The 15,926-nt window shown below is 40.5% G+C and overlaps 1 protein-coding gene across 7 annotated transcripts; it reads left to right on the plus strand.

The window, feature by feature from the left end:
• The first annotated feature begins 1,606 nt into the window (after window positions 1-1,606).
• dab2 (DAB adaptor protein 2) lies at window positions 1,607-11,062 on the plus strand. Of its 7 annotated transcripts, none has more exons than XM_040007223.1 (15): window positions 1,607-1,812; window positions 4,511-4,769; window positions 4,872-5,011; window positions 5,169-5,267; window positions 5,371-5,502; window positions 6,871-6,954; window positions 7,216-7,242; window positions 7,325-7,372; window positions 7,472-7,534; window positions 8,214-8,837; window positions 9,318-9,444; window positions 9,570-10,175; window positions 10,269-10,444; window positions 10,552-10,641; window positions 10,725-11,062. In XM_040007223.1, the coding sequence occupies exons 2-14, from the start codon at window positions 4,631-4,633 to the stop codon at window positions 10,621-10,623; spliced, it is 2,337 nt and encodes a 778-aa protein (XP_039863157.1). In that variant the 5' UTR covers window positions 1,607-1,812; window positions 4,511-4,630; the 3' UTR covers window positions 10,624-10,641; window positions 10,725-11,062. The 7 variants fall into 7 exon arrangements, with proteins under 7 accessions (XP_039863157.1, XP_039863160.1, XP_039863156.1 ...); XM_040007226.1 differs by having other exon boundaries at window positions 4,617-4,769; XM_040007222.1 differs by having other exon boundaries at window positions 1,607-1,808.
• Window positions 11,063-15,926: the final 4,864 nt, after the last annotated feature.

Genomic DNA, 15,926 nt, shown 5'->3' on the forward strand with positions numbered 1-15,926 from the left:
CAACATGAATATTCTTGAATTAAGAATCAGTTGATCAGCAAAAACCCTAAAACTGCTAATGTAGTAAACATTCTCCCTGAAGCCTACAAAGCGCACTTCACATAGCGCCCCTGGCATTCAAGATGGCACACTGCAATGTGAATGGCTGTGATGGTGTCCTATGAAGATCTGTTATCTCAAACTGATATTAATCAAAAATGGGTACAGGGTATAGGGTGCATTGCATATGGAAAATATCCACAGCAAATCACTTGTTCTACATTTTGTCATTTTACAGCCTTATTCCAGAATGACTTTAATTCACCTCAATTCGACACACAAAACCATTGAGTCTTCACCAAATCTTCTCCCATTTACAAATGATGGAGGCCATTGTGCTCACTGGGATCTTCAATTAAGGTCCCAGTGAGCACAGTGGGAAAGGCTACTGAAATGTTCCTGTACCCTTTTCCAGATCTGTGCCTTGATACAACCCTGTCTCAGAGGTCTACACACAAATTCTTGTACTTCGTGACTTGGGTTGTGCTCTGACATGCACTGTCAACTATGGGACCTGATATAGAAAGGTGCACCTTTCCAATTTATGTCCAATCAACTGAATTTACCACAGGTGGACTCCAATTAAGTTGTAGAAACATCTGAACAGTTGAAACAGGATGTGCCTGAACTCTATTTTTTTTTTTTTTTTTACTTTTAATAAATCTGCAAAAACCTTTTCACTTTCTCATTATGGGGTACTGTGTTTAGAATTTTGAGGTAAACATTTTTTTTTCATGCATTCTGGAATAATATTGTAACCTGACAAAATGTAGAACAAGTGAAGCATTGTGAATACTTTCCAAATGCACCGTGTATTGCTGGACCAGCTTCTCAAAACATTGTATAATAGCTGGTATTAGCACAATCCACCAGTGCCAGTCCCAAATCTAGAATAGGTCCCACATATTTCTACCAAAAATAGATGGTCCATGCATGAAAACAGTGACGTCAGTGGCTATGGGAGGGGTAATGCAAGAAATTCACTAATGAATGGCGGCTGTAGCCCACAGGCTTCTTCCACCATGTTTTAACAGCAGTTTCACTTAGAAAATAGCTCAACCTTAACCAAATTCAAATGTACAGAAAAACACATAAAAAAAATATCAGTTTTATGCCTCAATTTATAACAGCAAGATCTTCAAGTTGTTCCTGCTCAATCTTAGGCCAACATATTTTTACTTTACACATTATTTGTTTAGAATCTGACTAATTCCTGCACCACTGCTACCTGTGACATGCATGTAGACTATAGGTGTAGCATTAAGTTGAAATGAATGACTGAATAAATAAATAAATAAATACTATATTAATTGGCTCTTTCTGGCATTTTTTTTTAATTATTTAAAAGTTTGTGTTGTTGTTGTTGTTGTTTTTTCAAAGAAAACAAAAGATCCACGTCTGGGTAAGCAAATTTGATATAAATACACGCACGCATACATACATACTGTACATCACGCACTTCATTTTTATGACCCACTTACTAAAGCCGATGGCGATATTTTGTTGGCCTGCATGTATAGAGCCCGCCCCCCTACCAATTGAAATCTGCAGCGAGTTAGCCCTGTCAGTCAGTCAAGGGTTAAACGAGGAGTTTGCAGCAGTCTCTCCGTTCTGTCCAAGGCAGTCGGCGGAAAACATCACACTCTCGCTCATTTTTGCCAAGCTGTGTTTGATTCAACTCATTTCGCAGCCGAATCGCGAGGCATCACGGCAGAGAAAACCCCGCTCTCTTTCCCAGAAGGCGTATTACTGCGCGTTTCCAAACACAGGTAGGTAAGTGTGGTGTTTAACTTTGTTTTCACATCCCTGCATGAATTAAGATTCCGCAAGAGGACTATCCTACAGGTAGTCGTTTAAAAAGCTGCGGGTATTTACAGGAATGTTAGCCTGAAATGTTTTATAAGCTTAATAAAAGCTAAAGGCAGGCAAGCCAAGGTTCAGTTTTAGTCAAAGGCTGAACTGTCTTACTTTAAATGTTCCAAATTTGGAAGAAAACTTCGTCATAATGATTTTTTTTTTTTCCCCCCTCTGCTGCCTACTTTGAGATTCTTTTTTTCCGTCTCTTTTGGGAGTCCAACACTCTCCCTGGATTCTTTGTGAACTCAATTTCTTTCAGCTGTAACCCTGACTTGGAAAATTGTATTTGAATCTTGAGATATTTCACATAATTTTTAGTAAGCATTCACAATTCTGTACCTTCTATCACTTCTGTGTCACTCCTGTGTTTGAGTGCAGAACCCTTTAGTATGAAAGTGTTCTGTGTTCAGTGCCGTGTGTTCACAGTGGGCCTGTGGTATTTCACCATCTCATACACTTGCAGACTGAGTCATTCCCTGATTTCCTCCAGATGTGCAGCAGTTTACGTTTCCTGATGGGGCCAGGATTGTGACATTTCTGCCTTTTGCAGTGCTGTGATTCTGCTGACAAACATAAATTTATGCTTGCTGTCTGAGGCCGAGTGTTTGTGTTGTGACACGGCTGGATGCTACACATCTCCCCCCCCCCCCCCCCCTCCCCCGCACTTATGTGCCAGTTTTTGTGGCTGTTAAAGAGCTGTTAAAATGTAATCCTTTAACTTAAATCTTCAATCAACTGCTGACATTTTACCCTTTTTTTTTTTTTTTTTTTTTTTAAGACTAACTGCCAGGTACTGGGACACCACTCTTGTTAGAGTACAAGTGCAATCATGTGTCATGCTCGTGAAGGCTTAATGTGTTGTGCAGCAAGTGTTAAGGGTTGGCTCGTTCTATGCTTCCAAGCAGTGCAGGCCAAACAGCATGTCTGTCAGTGTGATTTGTGGTAACTTGCATGACAGCATGGTGAACCAAGCAAACAAGGGCTTACTGCGCTTGTTTCTCTGCCTCCAAAACTGGTACAGGCAGATGAAGTTTTGTTCTGGTTTTTATTGTTTGTGCAGTAGCACCTGTGGGACATCTCTCATGGTATCAAAATTAAGTTGTTTTTACACACACACACACACACACACACACACACACACACACACACACACACACACACACACACACACACTTTTGAGGGGAAATAAAATGATAATTTACAGAATTTTTATTTTTTGTCTATCTCTGTTGTGGTCAGGTGTTAGGCAAAAAAAAAAAAATAGTAAAAGCTGCCGCAAAGCTAGATAAAGTTCTCTTATCTTATCCTGAATATCTCTCACTTCCTTTATGGCTTTTGGACAGTTGTCTGGTTAACTGGTTTGAGCCTAGGCAGTTATTTTTAGAGTAGATATTGTTCTTTACATTTTTGCGTGATCTCACGGTGCAGCTCTGTTTTCGCTTGTCTTGCAGATGGTTTATTCCTTGTTATTCTGGAGTATCAGAAGGTCAAGTGCAACTTTTCCTTGAAAGTCAGAACTGTGTAGGTAAACTCTTGTTAAAGGCTCCAATTTCCGTTTGTTCTTGCTTAGCTCAACATCACGAGATCTTTTGCTTTTCTAGCGTAAGATTAACTTCAGGTAATTGCTCAACCTTTGCTCGTTTTCAACCTTTGGACTGTCCTACGGTACTCACAGGCTTTTTACCCTGATATTCTAGCCAGTGTAGCCTCTGGAGCTGGACCTAAAGGTATGTACGTTCTACGCGTATGGAGCAGGAATCGTTTTGTTTTTTTTGGGGGGGGGGGGGGCTTTCTCTTTTCTTTGGGGTGTGTGTGTGTGTTTTGCTTTTTTGTTTTGTCAGAACAAAAAAAGCAAAACACACACCTTTTTAACTCATGTGTCTAAGTCATAATGGATGTGTTCCAAGTAACAGCAGTTTGGTACATCTAACATGATAAGAGTAAGGTGATGCTGTGGCTTCATCTATAATCCTTTGTGATGTTGTTTGTCCCTCTTGTAGGAAATGCACACACTTGTGACAATGCCATGTAAAGGAATTCATTGATTTCATGTAGCATGGAAGATAAACTTTATTTTATTTTTATTCTTTAAAAAAAGACATGTTTTCTATATGTTAACATTCTCTAAAGCAGTTTACCAGCATGATACTGCTAACTCAGAGTTGACTGGTATTATGATAGATATGCCAAGATGTCTCTTTAAGCAGGAGGTTCTTAAGCTTTAGGACAGTTTACTTCTTTATTGAGCCAATCAACTGACACAGCGTGCTTTTAAAGCAGTGTTAAAGTGTCTCATGCCTTCTTATGAGCTGCCTATTTTATTGGTCATATGTTTTATGCTTCCCCTATGTGTCCCTCTCGTTGTAAATGTTTACCGTGTGTTGTTAAATACAATAATTGCTTATGATGTGGAAAAAATTGTTTCAGTGGCAGACTGTAGAACGGTGCAAGTCTCCCCCCCACCCACCTTTTTTTTTTTTTTTTTTTTTTCTCTCCCCCCTAAACAAACGAGTTTACCAGAAAAGACTGTAGTGTGCTTTATTTAACTTATCATCTTCTTTCTTTCCCTTTCTCAACACGCACTTGGTGTCCAACTTCACTTTTTCTGCCTCAGAGCAACGCCAAGAGAAGCATGTGTGGGTGTTAGGTCATATGCTTGGACAACCTCATTGCCCCTGAATACGGAGCTGCTTTACCTCTGATTGCCCACTTGTCCACAGACTGACACCACACCATGTCTGCAGAGGTAGACAGAGCGCACGCATCTTCTGCCGATCCCAGCCTCACCTCTACAGTCTCAACCTCCAACACCCCTCCCAACTCTCCTATAACACAGGCATCCAAAGTCCCATTCAGGAAAGAGAAAAAGAAAGGTGAGTGGAGGAGAAAATGGTGCCGATACTGCTTTCATCAGCTATTAAGATGTGGCAGAGATTATAATTTTACTACTTTCTTTCTTTGTCTTTTTAATCCAGTAACAGAGAAGACAGATGAATACCTGCTGGGCAGGTTTCAAGGGGATGGTGTCAGGTACAAGGCCAAACTGATCGGCATTGACGATGTTCCAGAGGCTCGTGGAGACAAGATGTGCCAAGATTCCATGATGAAACTTAAGGTACAACGTGGGATCAGAAACTCTTTTCTTCTATCGCTGATTTTCATGAAGAAAATATCAAAACGGTTTCTTAAAGCTGTTAAGTAGAGCTTTGGTGTATATACATCTGTTTGGTGGGTATCATTTGCCTTCAATAGAGTAGTTTTTTCCTCTCCAGGGTATGGCAGCAGCTGCTCGGTCACAAGGCAAGCACAAGCAGAGGATCTGGGTCAACATTTCCATGTCGGGCATCAAGATCATTGATGAGAAATCGGGCGTGAGTTCTGATTACTGGTGCAATATAATCTGGACTTCACAGAATTTATTTGCAGTGCTTAAAAAAACAAACAAAACCGAAAATCCTTGTCCACATTTCTCAGGTGATCGAACACGAGCATGTGGTGAATAAGATCTCCTTCATTGCCAGAGATGTAACGGATAACAGGGCTTTTGGATATGTGTGTGGAGCTGAAGGACAGCATCAGTTCTTTGCCATAAAGACTGCACAACAGGTAACACACAGAACTGCCATAGACAAAGTGTGTCAATCTGGTCCTTTGGACAGGTTGGAAAATGTGAAGTAGAGCATAGACTTTGTTTTTCACAAGTTTTACTCTTTTGTTTTTGTTTTCTCCTTACAGATAATGACCACACATACATCCATTCATACCAAGCTAAAGTAATTAGGTACTAGATAAACAATTAAATGACAGGAAAGTTCCTGTTTTTCTAATTCTAACTAAAGAATTGTTTTTGCTTTTTAAAGCGGATCCACCATAGAAAAAAAAAATAGTACATTTTCTGCAAATTAACACACATTTTGTGGGGTTGTTTTTTTTGTTTTGTTGTGTGTGTGTGTGTGTGTGTGTGTGTGTGTGTGTGTGTGTGTGTGTGTGTGTGTGTGTGTGTGTGTGTGTGTGTGTGTGTTTTTTTTTTTTTTTTTTTTTTTTTTTTTTTTGATTGTAGGACAGTCAAGACAATGAGCTACCAGAACACTTTCTGTAATTTTACACATTAATTTGTTACAATTTGGGCCCAAAGAATCATCCTGATGGATTTCTATCATTTACTACAGTAGCATTTCCTTATTGTGTCAAACACCATAAACTTGTTATAATTGCACTTCATTTTTTCTTTAAGATATAAGAGATTAAATGTGTAGTTAAACTTCTGTACACTGACAGAAAGGGGAATTTCACTGGTCCGTATCACTTAAAATTAAAGGTTGCTGTTATGTGGCTCATGATATAAAATGCCATCCCTGCCATAGACTCTCCATTTTAATAAGAAGCCTAGGCACTACAGTGCCACCTACTGGCTTGTGAACTTTGCCTGTCAAACCTGAGTTTTAACATTATAGACAGAAGCGGCCATGTTTGTATGAATGAGTGCTTATTCATCAAAATATATTTGTTTGCTAGCTAATGCTAGCAAGCAAATAAAATGGTAGAATTTTACTTACGTAAACTAAAAGCATAAATTTTGGTCAGTATACACGTAATGTTGTTTTAGACAACCTTAAAGCGTGGTTGAGAGGTCAAGTTGATGACTCAAATTTGCTCAGGGGAAAGCTTAACAGCTCGCTACCTAGTTGGGATGTAACTGTCAATCAGCCATGTGTCTACTAATGTATAACTTGATGTCATAAAACGGCAGTTCACCCCTTTATGGTTGTCATGAAGGTAAAAGGTTTACTTAAGTAACTTTTTTTTGTATGTGGTTGTAAATTTATTTTTTTATTTATTTTTTAACTGAGAAGCTGGAGATTTTAACATTTGAGCCTACCTTCTTTTGATAACTGCTATAAGTGGTACGGCCACAGGCACCAAAGACAAACTGACTCCAATTTCCAAAGATTTTTGGTGTTTGTTTCCATACAGGCAGAGCCACTGGTAATCGATTTGAAGGATCTATTCCAAGTCATCTTCAACCTGAGGAAGAAAGAGGCCGAGGGCACACAGAAGGTAATGGAAGCAGAAGCATTTAACTTCAGACTGGAAAAAAATTTCTCCAAGTGAATGGCAGCATTTTCTTTGAAAGAAAAACACTTTCATGTGGTCCTCTGGGAGTGCTGACAGGGTACACACTGTATGTACCGCTTGAAAGTCAACACTGCCTCTCTGTGTTCTTGCAGTGAATCACATCCTCAGCCATTTTTCATTTTAGTGATGAATGCGTCATTTCAATGGAAAGTCTGTTCGTTAACAATATGCCTCTGTTTACAGGTTGAAAATGGCAGTGATGTAGTTGAGGTAAGCAATTAAGTTTTTTTTTTTTTTCTTAAAGCAGTTACTGACTTAAATTTATTTTTGTACATTTTTACTTTGTCTCTAGAATGGAAATGCCTTGCTATCTATGGGCAATGACGTAAAATCAGCTCAAGTAAGAGTTATTGTAATGATGTGTCCATCTTAACAGTGAATGAAAAGTTGGAGTGCTTTTTTTTCTTAAATGGCATGTTTGTTTCATTTTCACATCCAGCCAGTAGAGCAGCATGACCTCTTTGGAGATATGTCAACCCCTCCAGACATTCAGGCTCCAAATGTAAGTGTCACACCATGATGGTAAATATTTCTTTTAATATGGGAATTGTAATTGGTGAAGTGTATTATTATTATTACTGTATTTACACAATTGTGTACCTGCTAATTATATCACTATCTTATGTAATGAACGTATTTGTAAGAAAAATGACTTTATAGTAAAATCTCAACACCCTCTGCGAACTCCATTCTGAAAAGACTTGTGAAGTCATCAGATTCTGTTCATTTTAAGAATCTATGAAGAGTCTTTTAGGAATTGAGTTTATGCTTTGTGTTTTACTAGTCTCGTCGTTGTTGTTGTTTAACTTTAAAACTGCTACAAGTAGAATCTGTTAGACTTAGAGTTGTGGCAAATCTTTTACGTCGGTGCTGCTGAAATGTCTCATTAACCTGAATTTATGGGTAAGTAGCAAGCGCCGGCTTTTGACTTGTAGTCCAACTTGTTGTTCAGAGCAAGTAGGATTACAGTAAGTGAGCTAGATGTGGACCCTAGACCTTCAAGTTGTCAGCATTAAATTGACAGTGACTCTTCATAATCTGCAAGTAGCAGTTTTAAAAAGGCATTCCTTTTTCACACCATGTGATTCATTGTTCATCTTGTTAACACATCATTACCTCCCTTCTGCAGAAATGATTTATCCTTTTCTCTTTTTCTCACTGTCCCCTCTCGTGTTAACCAGGACTCTAATGATATTCTCTTACTGGACTTTTCTGCTGAAGTTGACAGCAATCAAAATTGCATAAAGGGAAATTCCTTTGTAACTTCCTGTGCCCCTGACTATAGGGCATATCCCCAGACAGAGAATCCATTTTCCTCAACTTTTGGCTATTTCCCAACCCCAGACAGTGACCCTTTCAGAGATGACCCCCTTTCTAAATCACCCACTCTATTGGCAGCTGATAATGCACAGATTCCCGTCAACACCACCACCAATCACCTAAACGGCACTGTTGGCAGCACTAGTGAGACAATTATTAATGGTGGTGTAAATGGAGACTCTGAACATCTCAGTCAGCAAATAAATGGGTTATCCAGGGAAACCATGATCCTCGCGCTCAGTAACGGACAGTGGCCACTGGGGGGGACAATAACTCAGGGAAACACGACTACCATGATGGATGGAAATGAATCTGGACAAGTTCTCTCAAACAAAAATCCATTTTTTGACTCTTTGAAAACTTCCCCTGTCTCTAATGAAATGACCCATCGCCCAGAGCTGCCAGTGACTCATAGCAAGGATTCAGTTCTCATAAGCCCGCCTCCGCACAACTCTAAGTCTGGACGAGGTCGAAGGAGCGCAAAGGTGAAATAACACGGCTATGCCAATGGTAGTAGGCTTGCATGTGTTATGCGTTTTAATAAAAAAAGGTTTACTACACATTTGGAGCTAACATCTCCCTTCTTGAGCTTTTGGGTTACGCATTGGTGTTCGACAGGATAAGGCACTGAGAATGCACTGGGTTAGGGACTTTAATTTTGGAACTCTGGTCATGGTCTTGTTGTTTGGATAACTTCTTTTCTTTATGCATGCACTGGTGTTCGCATGCTTCTCGAACTGGCTTGAATGAATGACTTTAACAATCAGCTGCTCATAATCTATTTTCCTAATGTTCACGCTTCAGTGAAAAGAGCAGGGGTAAGTGGCAAAGCATGCAATCGTATGCTTAACTATAGTTATTAGTTTCTCTTAAGCATTTGTTAAATCTTAACTGCCACATAGTTGTGACTTGCTAACAAAATGTGTTGCATTATTCATTTTATTATTTATTTGTTTTGTGACTAGTCTACATCAAGTGATCTGTTTGGAGCAGAACTGTTTGCTGCTTCCAGTCAGTCTGAGGGGTCATCTGCTCCAGACCTCTTCAACAGTACACCAGCAAACTCTGCTCCCTCTGCCATAGCTGCTCTGGGTAATACACGAGGGGGAATTTGTATTTCACACATCTCTTTGTTTTGTTTTGTTTTTTAAAAAAAAAAACCTGTTTTGCATCTCTGTAAAAAAATTTTTTTTTTTTCTTCTTTTTGATATATTTAGGGAATCTCCAGTTGGGTCCACCAGCTACCACAAGTGTCCCTGCTGTAACCATGTGGGGAGCCTCCAGTGCTGCACCCAACATGTTCCCCATGCCAGGAGGGACAGTTCCAGGGCCCAGGCCCGCCTTCCCACAGCCATCTGCCTTTGGTCTACCCATGCCACCAACAGGTTGGGGTCAGCAGATGCCACCACAGTTTGCTGCCGCTCCTCTCTCTCCACCCCACCTTTCTTGGGGTCAGCCTGCCTCTACCAATCCTTTCCAGCCTAATGCATTCCCAGGTATGGGTGATCCACAGGGTCCGTCACGCCCCCCTCCAAGAGCACCTGCTAAACAGGTCCCTCCAAAAGTAGAGAACACTGCCTTCACAGCTTTGGATCCCCTCGGAGAGAAAGAGAAGAAGACTGGGAAAGACATGTTCAAGGACTTCCAGCTCGCCAAGCCTCCTGCCATCCCAGCCAGGAAAGTAGAGCTTGCAGCAGGGTCAGATCCAGCTTCCAGTGGCAAACAACCGGGGGCATTTGATCAATACTTCTCCACTAAAGTGGGCCTCGTGCAGGATGCTGCAGATCACGATGACTTTGAAATCAATAAGATGCCGTCAATTGGTAATGCTAAACTAGCTGAAATGGCTTATGTCATAATCTGATGACTGTGACCTGTTGGTAACTGTGTCCTGTGTTTGTAATGTGCAAATTTAGATGCCTCTAAACCAGCTGCTGCTCCAGTTCCAGGGCTCTTGGATGTTGCCTTCTCCTCTGCTCCCATCCAAAACAGTTCAGCACCACCCCAGGGATCAGAACTTGGTCAGGACATGTTTGACAAAGCATTTGGAGCCCCTGACTCCAGTCCATTTGGAGTGCCACCTGTAGCTATGGTACAGAGTTTTATTTATGATCACCTTTTACTTTGTCATCCTAATCCCAATGATCCTTTTGATAACAAGGATATTGTTATACTTGAGTTTTGTTTTTTTCCCCTCAGAATACATCTGTCGGTCAGAGCTCTGGTTCAACAGCTGCCTTTGAGGATCCTTTTGGAAATCCTTTTGCTTGACCACAACTTTGTCCATAAGTAAGTTCATGTTTTTATGATGCTCCTCTGATTTCATTTAGAGTGAAGACATTTGTCACAGTTTTTCTCATTTGTCCTCATAGTTGGAGTAAATGGAACAAATGAAGATTTCCACTACCGTCATGATGTTTGGGAGAAGCTGCTCGGTGCACGACAATCCGGAAATGAACTATTATCCCAGACCCACCCTTCTATTAGATCTCACCTCTGATGGTGTTTTGTTTTCTGGGGGGGGGGGTCCTCCCCTTTCCAATCAGTAGTTCCCTCATTTTTGAAGACCACTGATCTACAAAGTAAATGTTATGTCAAAATCTGCTGAAGAAAGAGATGTGCTGTGTGAGAGAGGATGTCCAAAGTGGTTCATTGCTGATGCTGTCTTTGTTAAGGAAATAAAATGAATCATTCATCAAGTTGCAAGGTATTTGACTAATGTATTAATTTTTTTTCCTTTGGTTCTGATAATGGTTTTTAAAACATCCTCTTTAACAAACTGAAATTATATCTATAGGTAACTTTGATACATTTCTGCTACTTGCTGGTATTTCCTGTTTTGCAAGGCATATTTCCTGTATTAATACGGGAACATCTACATTCATCAGGCAGAGCTGTGCAGTTGTTTTGCATCTTAGATCCGGAATCCACTGATCCTATCGCCAGTCAAAGGTCTGCTTAAGGTGCATTCAGTTACCCTGTGAATTCTTGCCATTAAGTTCCATCTATTGATTTTTCTACCTATCACTTGGTCTTGTGTCAACTGGGAAAAGTGAGGGATGAAAGAATTTTACTGCAGTCATCGAAATCCTAAATGAGGATGAAAGTTGCACTGCTCACTATCATCTGGTGACTATAGCAAAATAAAGTATGTAAATTATTTTTTTTTTTTTTTTTTAAGTGGGGCGAATTACTATAATACCAGTCGCAGGGTGATCTATTAACAGCGTGAACCACTGAATATTAACCAGAATTCTGTCAAGAGCATCACAAATTGGTATCTCAAAAACCAGCAAACCCGATGAGGGACAGAATGATGTTGGTCATCTAACCAAAATAACAGCGCAAGCTCAGGTTTTTGCGTCTCTCCCAGCCACAAGGGGGCCACAAGCCAGTGTACTCTTAGTGCCAGTGTCCCAAGCCCAGATAATTGGTGAGGGCTGCATCAGTTAGGGAATCGAGCATGAAGTCATTGCCAAAGCAAACATCAGGAAGGAGATTTTCATACTAGATCAGTAATGGCCTGGGTTAACAGTGACTCAATCTGGTACTGTTAGGTAGCTGTGTGTTAGTGGAAACTGCGCTACTGTTGGCTGGAAGATAAGAGAGGGTGTGTTAGGAAGCACCAAGATGGAAGGCAAAGCCAGGAGTATTAGAGGTGGATTCAAACTGTGTTTGATGTATTCTCTGGAAAGAGAACAAGAAAACTTAGTGGTGGAGTGGGGAAGTACAGGAAAGTATTCAAAAGAAGAGGTTGACAAAGAAAAAGGGAGTCAGGTAGATGAAGAAAGTAGACAAGGGTATTCGGACTAGGTACTCCTGTACTAGGTGTACAGCAAAGAAAGGAGTAGAAATATTCATAATGACTTGTATGTAAGGTTGGACAAAGGAGTGAAAGGACTTGAATTGACTGGCTAGGCAGAGGTTGAGCTGGAGAGGATTTGCAGCGGGTTAGGGGGATTAGGGTAGCAATGGAAATGTACTAACCAGTAACGAGAGAAGATTTAGAAGAGTACTGTGAGGCACAGATAAACAAAGAAAATGGGAGGAAGACAGGAAGTACAGAAGATTAGTGGGGAGTACGTGAGGGCAGCTATGAAGTGGATTAAGATTTGAAAGGCAGGTGGTCCAGATGACCTACCTGTGGAAGTATATAGATGCCAATTTGAGAGAACTGTGGACTCATTGAATAAATTGTTTTACACAATCCTGAAGAGTGAGAGGAAGTGTACTGGTACAAGTTTTAACTTTTGAAAAAGTGTGATGTGCAGAGCTGTAGCATCTACAGAAGGTAACGTTAATAGGTCATAAAATAAAGCTTTGGAAAAGAATTGTTAAAAAGAGAGTTGACAATCAGCAAGCAGTGGTATGCCATCATGCCGAGAAAGAGAGTTACAGCTTTCAGAGTGTTGATAGTGAAGGTAAGAAGATGTTGCACTGTGTCCTTGTAGGTCTAGAGAAAGCACTGTGGTGTTTCACTTCTACATAAGGAAGTGAAGGGAAGTTGGTGCAGGAGATGTATGAGGACAGAGGTGAGGTGTGCAGGTGGAGTGACAGATGCATTCAAAGTTGGGGGGGATTAAATTAGGGATCCACTCTGAGCCCCTTCTTGTTTGCAGTGGTGGACAGGCTGACAGATGAGTTCAGGCAGGAGTTTCTGTGGACTATAATGTTTGCAGACGACATTGTGCTCTATATTGAGAGCAGGTGGAAGGGAGAGATGGAGGCAGGGCTGGACTGGGACAAAAAAAATGGCCCTGACATTTTTGGTCCATGTGGCTAAAGCTAAAGCTACACTTTAGCTATTAGCACTAAGCGATGACTCATGGTCAAAGTAGCCATTGCTTTACCTGAATTTCTGAAGCTCTCCCCTCCTAATTATGTCACTCCTTCTATTTTCTTTCCACTTTAATTTAACCTTCCTGGGTGGAGGTATAGCATGAAAGTCAGAAGGTGAAGCTCCAAGGAGGGGAGGTAGTGAAGGTAGATGAGTTTAAATACTTAGGGTCAAGCATGCAAAGCAAAAAATAAATAAAAAATTGCTCGTACTCATGCTGCCCCGACGTCATGCCAGCACATATTGTGAATGGCATAGGCACCGATCGGTTTTCTATCGCCCATATGCTGGGAGTAAGGGCGCCCTCCGTTTGCGAGGTGCGCCTGCTGCTTGCGGCACAGGGAGGAGAGGGCGGGGCGGCGGGGGATTCTCTCGCTGGCTGGAGCAGCGTCTAATAACCCACCCCCAAAATAAAATAGAATAAAAACAAACCAACAAACACGAAAACACCAGACATCATGATACAGACTTATAATTTGCACCAATGTTTTTTCGAAATTCTATACGCGAAAAGTGAGCGCGAGAGCCCTCGGTGCGCCTGCTCGCTGCTGAAGTCAAAGTAAACTTTATTGTCATCTCCGCTACATACAGTCCAGTATACAGAGAGACGAGACGACGAGGCTCCAGTTACAGCAGTGCAAGTAAACAAACAATATATGTAAGAAAATAAATATACACTTTAGGACCAGGGGTAAAGGGATCAATAACGATTTAAAGTCTCACACACAACACATCGAAAGGTGAGGGGGCTGCTTCCAAATAGAGCACATTTCATTCATAATGCTGTAAATCCAAACCCATTATGTATTCATGATTTGAATACTGGGTTGTGTGAAATCCCAGAAATAAACTCTAGACAAAGTGAATCTGTGAACTAAGGTGTAGGTCTATTAGGTTATGTTGTGGTGATCCTCGAGTTGGGGGATGGGTGTTCATACTGGAATGCAAAATTAAAACCAAGATGGACAAGAACAGTTCAAAGCCATCAGGTGCTCAGTTTACAAAAAAAGAGAAAAGAAGAGGAGGAGAAACGAGCAAAAGATGCAGGTAAGCAGATGTGTCATTGGATAATGGCAGGTCATCCTGAAACAATCAGAATCAGAATACTTTATTAATCCCTAAGGAAATTATGTGGGTTACAGTTGCTCCAAGAAGAATTGGTAAAAATAGTAACAGTAACAGACTACTCCAAACTCCAAACAATACATTATGTTACAGATTTTAATATTAATTAGTCATTGTCAATTGTTGATTTGTCCTGTTCTCATTGTATGACGAATTATGATGGCTGTTTGTTATCCGTTTGCATACTATGCATACTCTCTCTCTCTTCATATGTGTGTGTATGGGGGGGGGAGTGTTCGCCCAGGGCGCCAAACAGGCCAGGACCGCCACTGGATGTATGGTTTGGACACAGTGGTACTAAAAAAAAAAGGCGACAGAGCTGAAGATCTAACGATTTTCACTGGGAGTGACATGAGTGGACACTAGGGCTGCCACAAACGATTATTTTGATAGTCGACTAGTCACCGATTATTTTTGCGATTAGTCAACTAATCAGATCATGCATCCATTGAACGTAAAACGTACAACTTATTGCACCAGCATGCATCTGCTCTTAGCTTACAGCTTTAAGTGTTTAAGGTCTGTGCTAAGTAAAAATAAAGACAAGATGATAGTTTATTAAATTTTAATGAAGTTTGCAGATTGTTTCGGTGGATTTTAATAAACTCAGCCGTCTGCTCCTTGCTATCTAAAATTGAATTCTGGGACAGTTTCTTCTTCTTCGGCGTTTAACGGCAGCTGGCATCCTTGTACATGCAGTGCTGCCATCTTCTGTTTCAGTCCCTTATTACACCCTTAAATCCTACTACTTATTCCTGCGTCTTTTGGGATCTTACAAAGCTTCAAACAACGTGTCAACTATTAAATTAGTCGTCAACGATTTTGATAGTCGACGTAATCGTGACTAGTCGACTAATCGTGGCAGCCCTAGTGGACACCATTAGAAAGGAGAACATCAGAGGGACAGCTTAGGTTGAGCTGTTTAAGAGACAAGACTGAAGTGGTTTGGACATGTGTAGAGGAGGAATAACAAAAGATGTTGAATATGGAGCTAGCAGTCAGGAGGAAAAGAGGAAGAACAAAGAGAAGATTGATGAATGCAGTGAAGGGGGACACACAGAAGGTTAGTGTGGCAGAAGAGGATGCTAGGGAAAGGTGGAGGTGGATAATCTGTCATAATCGGAGTCACCAAAAGAAGATCTTTCTGAAAACAGTGAGCTAAATCAGATTAATTAGAGGAAACTGAATGAGAATCAATATATTTTTGATATAAGGATTAATTCTTTTGATAGAAATTGCTGGGCACGGTGTATGAGGTCCTGTTTACCTAAACCAAACAGATAAATCCTACACAGATTTAGAGTCAGTCATGGGGCTGACCAGTTATTATCCTATCGGTTTAATCAGTTTATAGTAATGGGTAGCGCTAAACCAGTTAATAGTTATAGTTATATAATAGTTAGTACTCTGGAATCTTGGTTTCTTTATTTAAAGACTACATTTACATGTAAACATAACCTGATAAACCACCATAAAAAAAATCAAATATTTCCGTGCTACTTAAATATGTATATTAGTTTGTTTCTCAAAGAAATTAAAAGAAATGGGTTATTTTCAGGAGATAAAACATGGTGGAGGGAAGGCAGGCACAATTTAAAATCACATATTTTCT

The sequence above is a fragment of the Simochromis diagramma genome, unplaced genomic scaffold, assembly GCF_900408965.1.
Source record: "Simochromis diagramma unplaced genomic scaffold, fSimDia1.1 OVJJ01000682.1, whole genome shotgun sequence".
NCBI classification, from domain to species: Eukaryota; Metazoa; Chordata; class Actinopteri; order Cichliformes; family Cichlidae; genus Simochromis; species Simochromis diagramma.

What these genes read in the sequence shown, in the direction of transcription:
- dab2 (XM_040007223.1), top strand. Translation starts at nt 4,631, where the DNA reads ATGTCTGCAGAGGTAGACAGAGCGCACGCATCTTCTGCCGATCCCAGC. An exon ending in CCATAAAGACTGCACAACAG is followed by an intron (nt 5,503 to 6,870) that starts GTAACACACAGA and finishes GTTTCCATACAG; the next exon opens with GCAGAGCCACTGGTAATCGA. An exon ending in GAGTGCCACCTGTAGCTATG is followed by an intron (nt 10,445 to 10,551) that starts GTACAGAGTTTT and finishes TTTTCCCCTCAG; the next exon opens with AATACATCTGTCGGTCAGAG.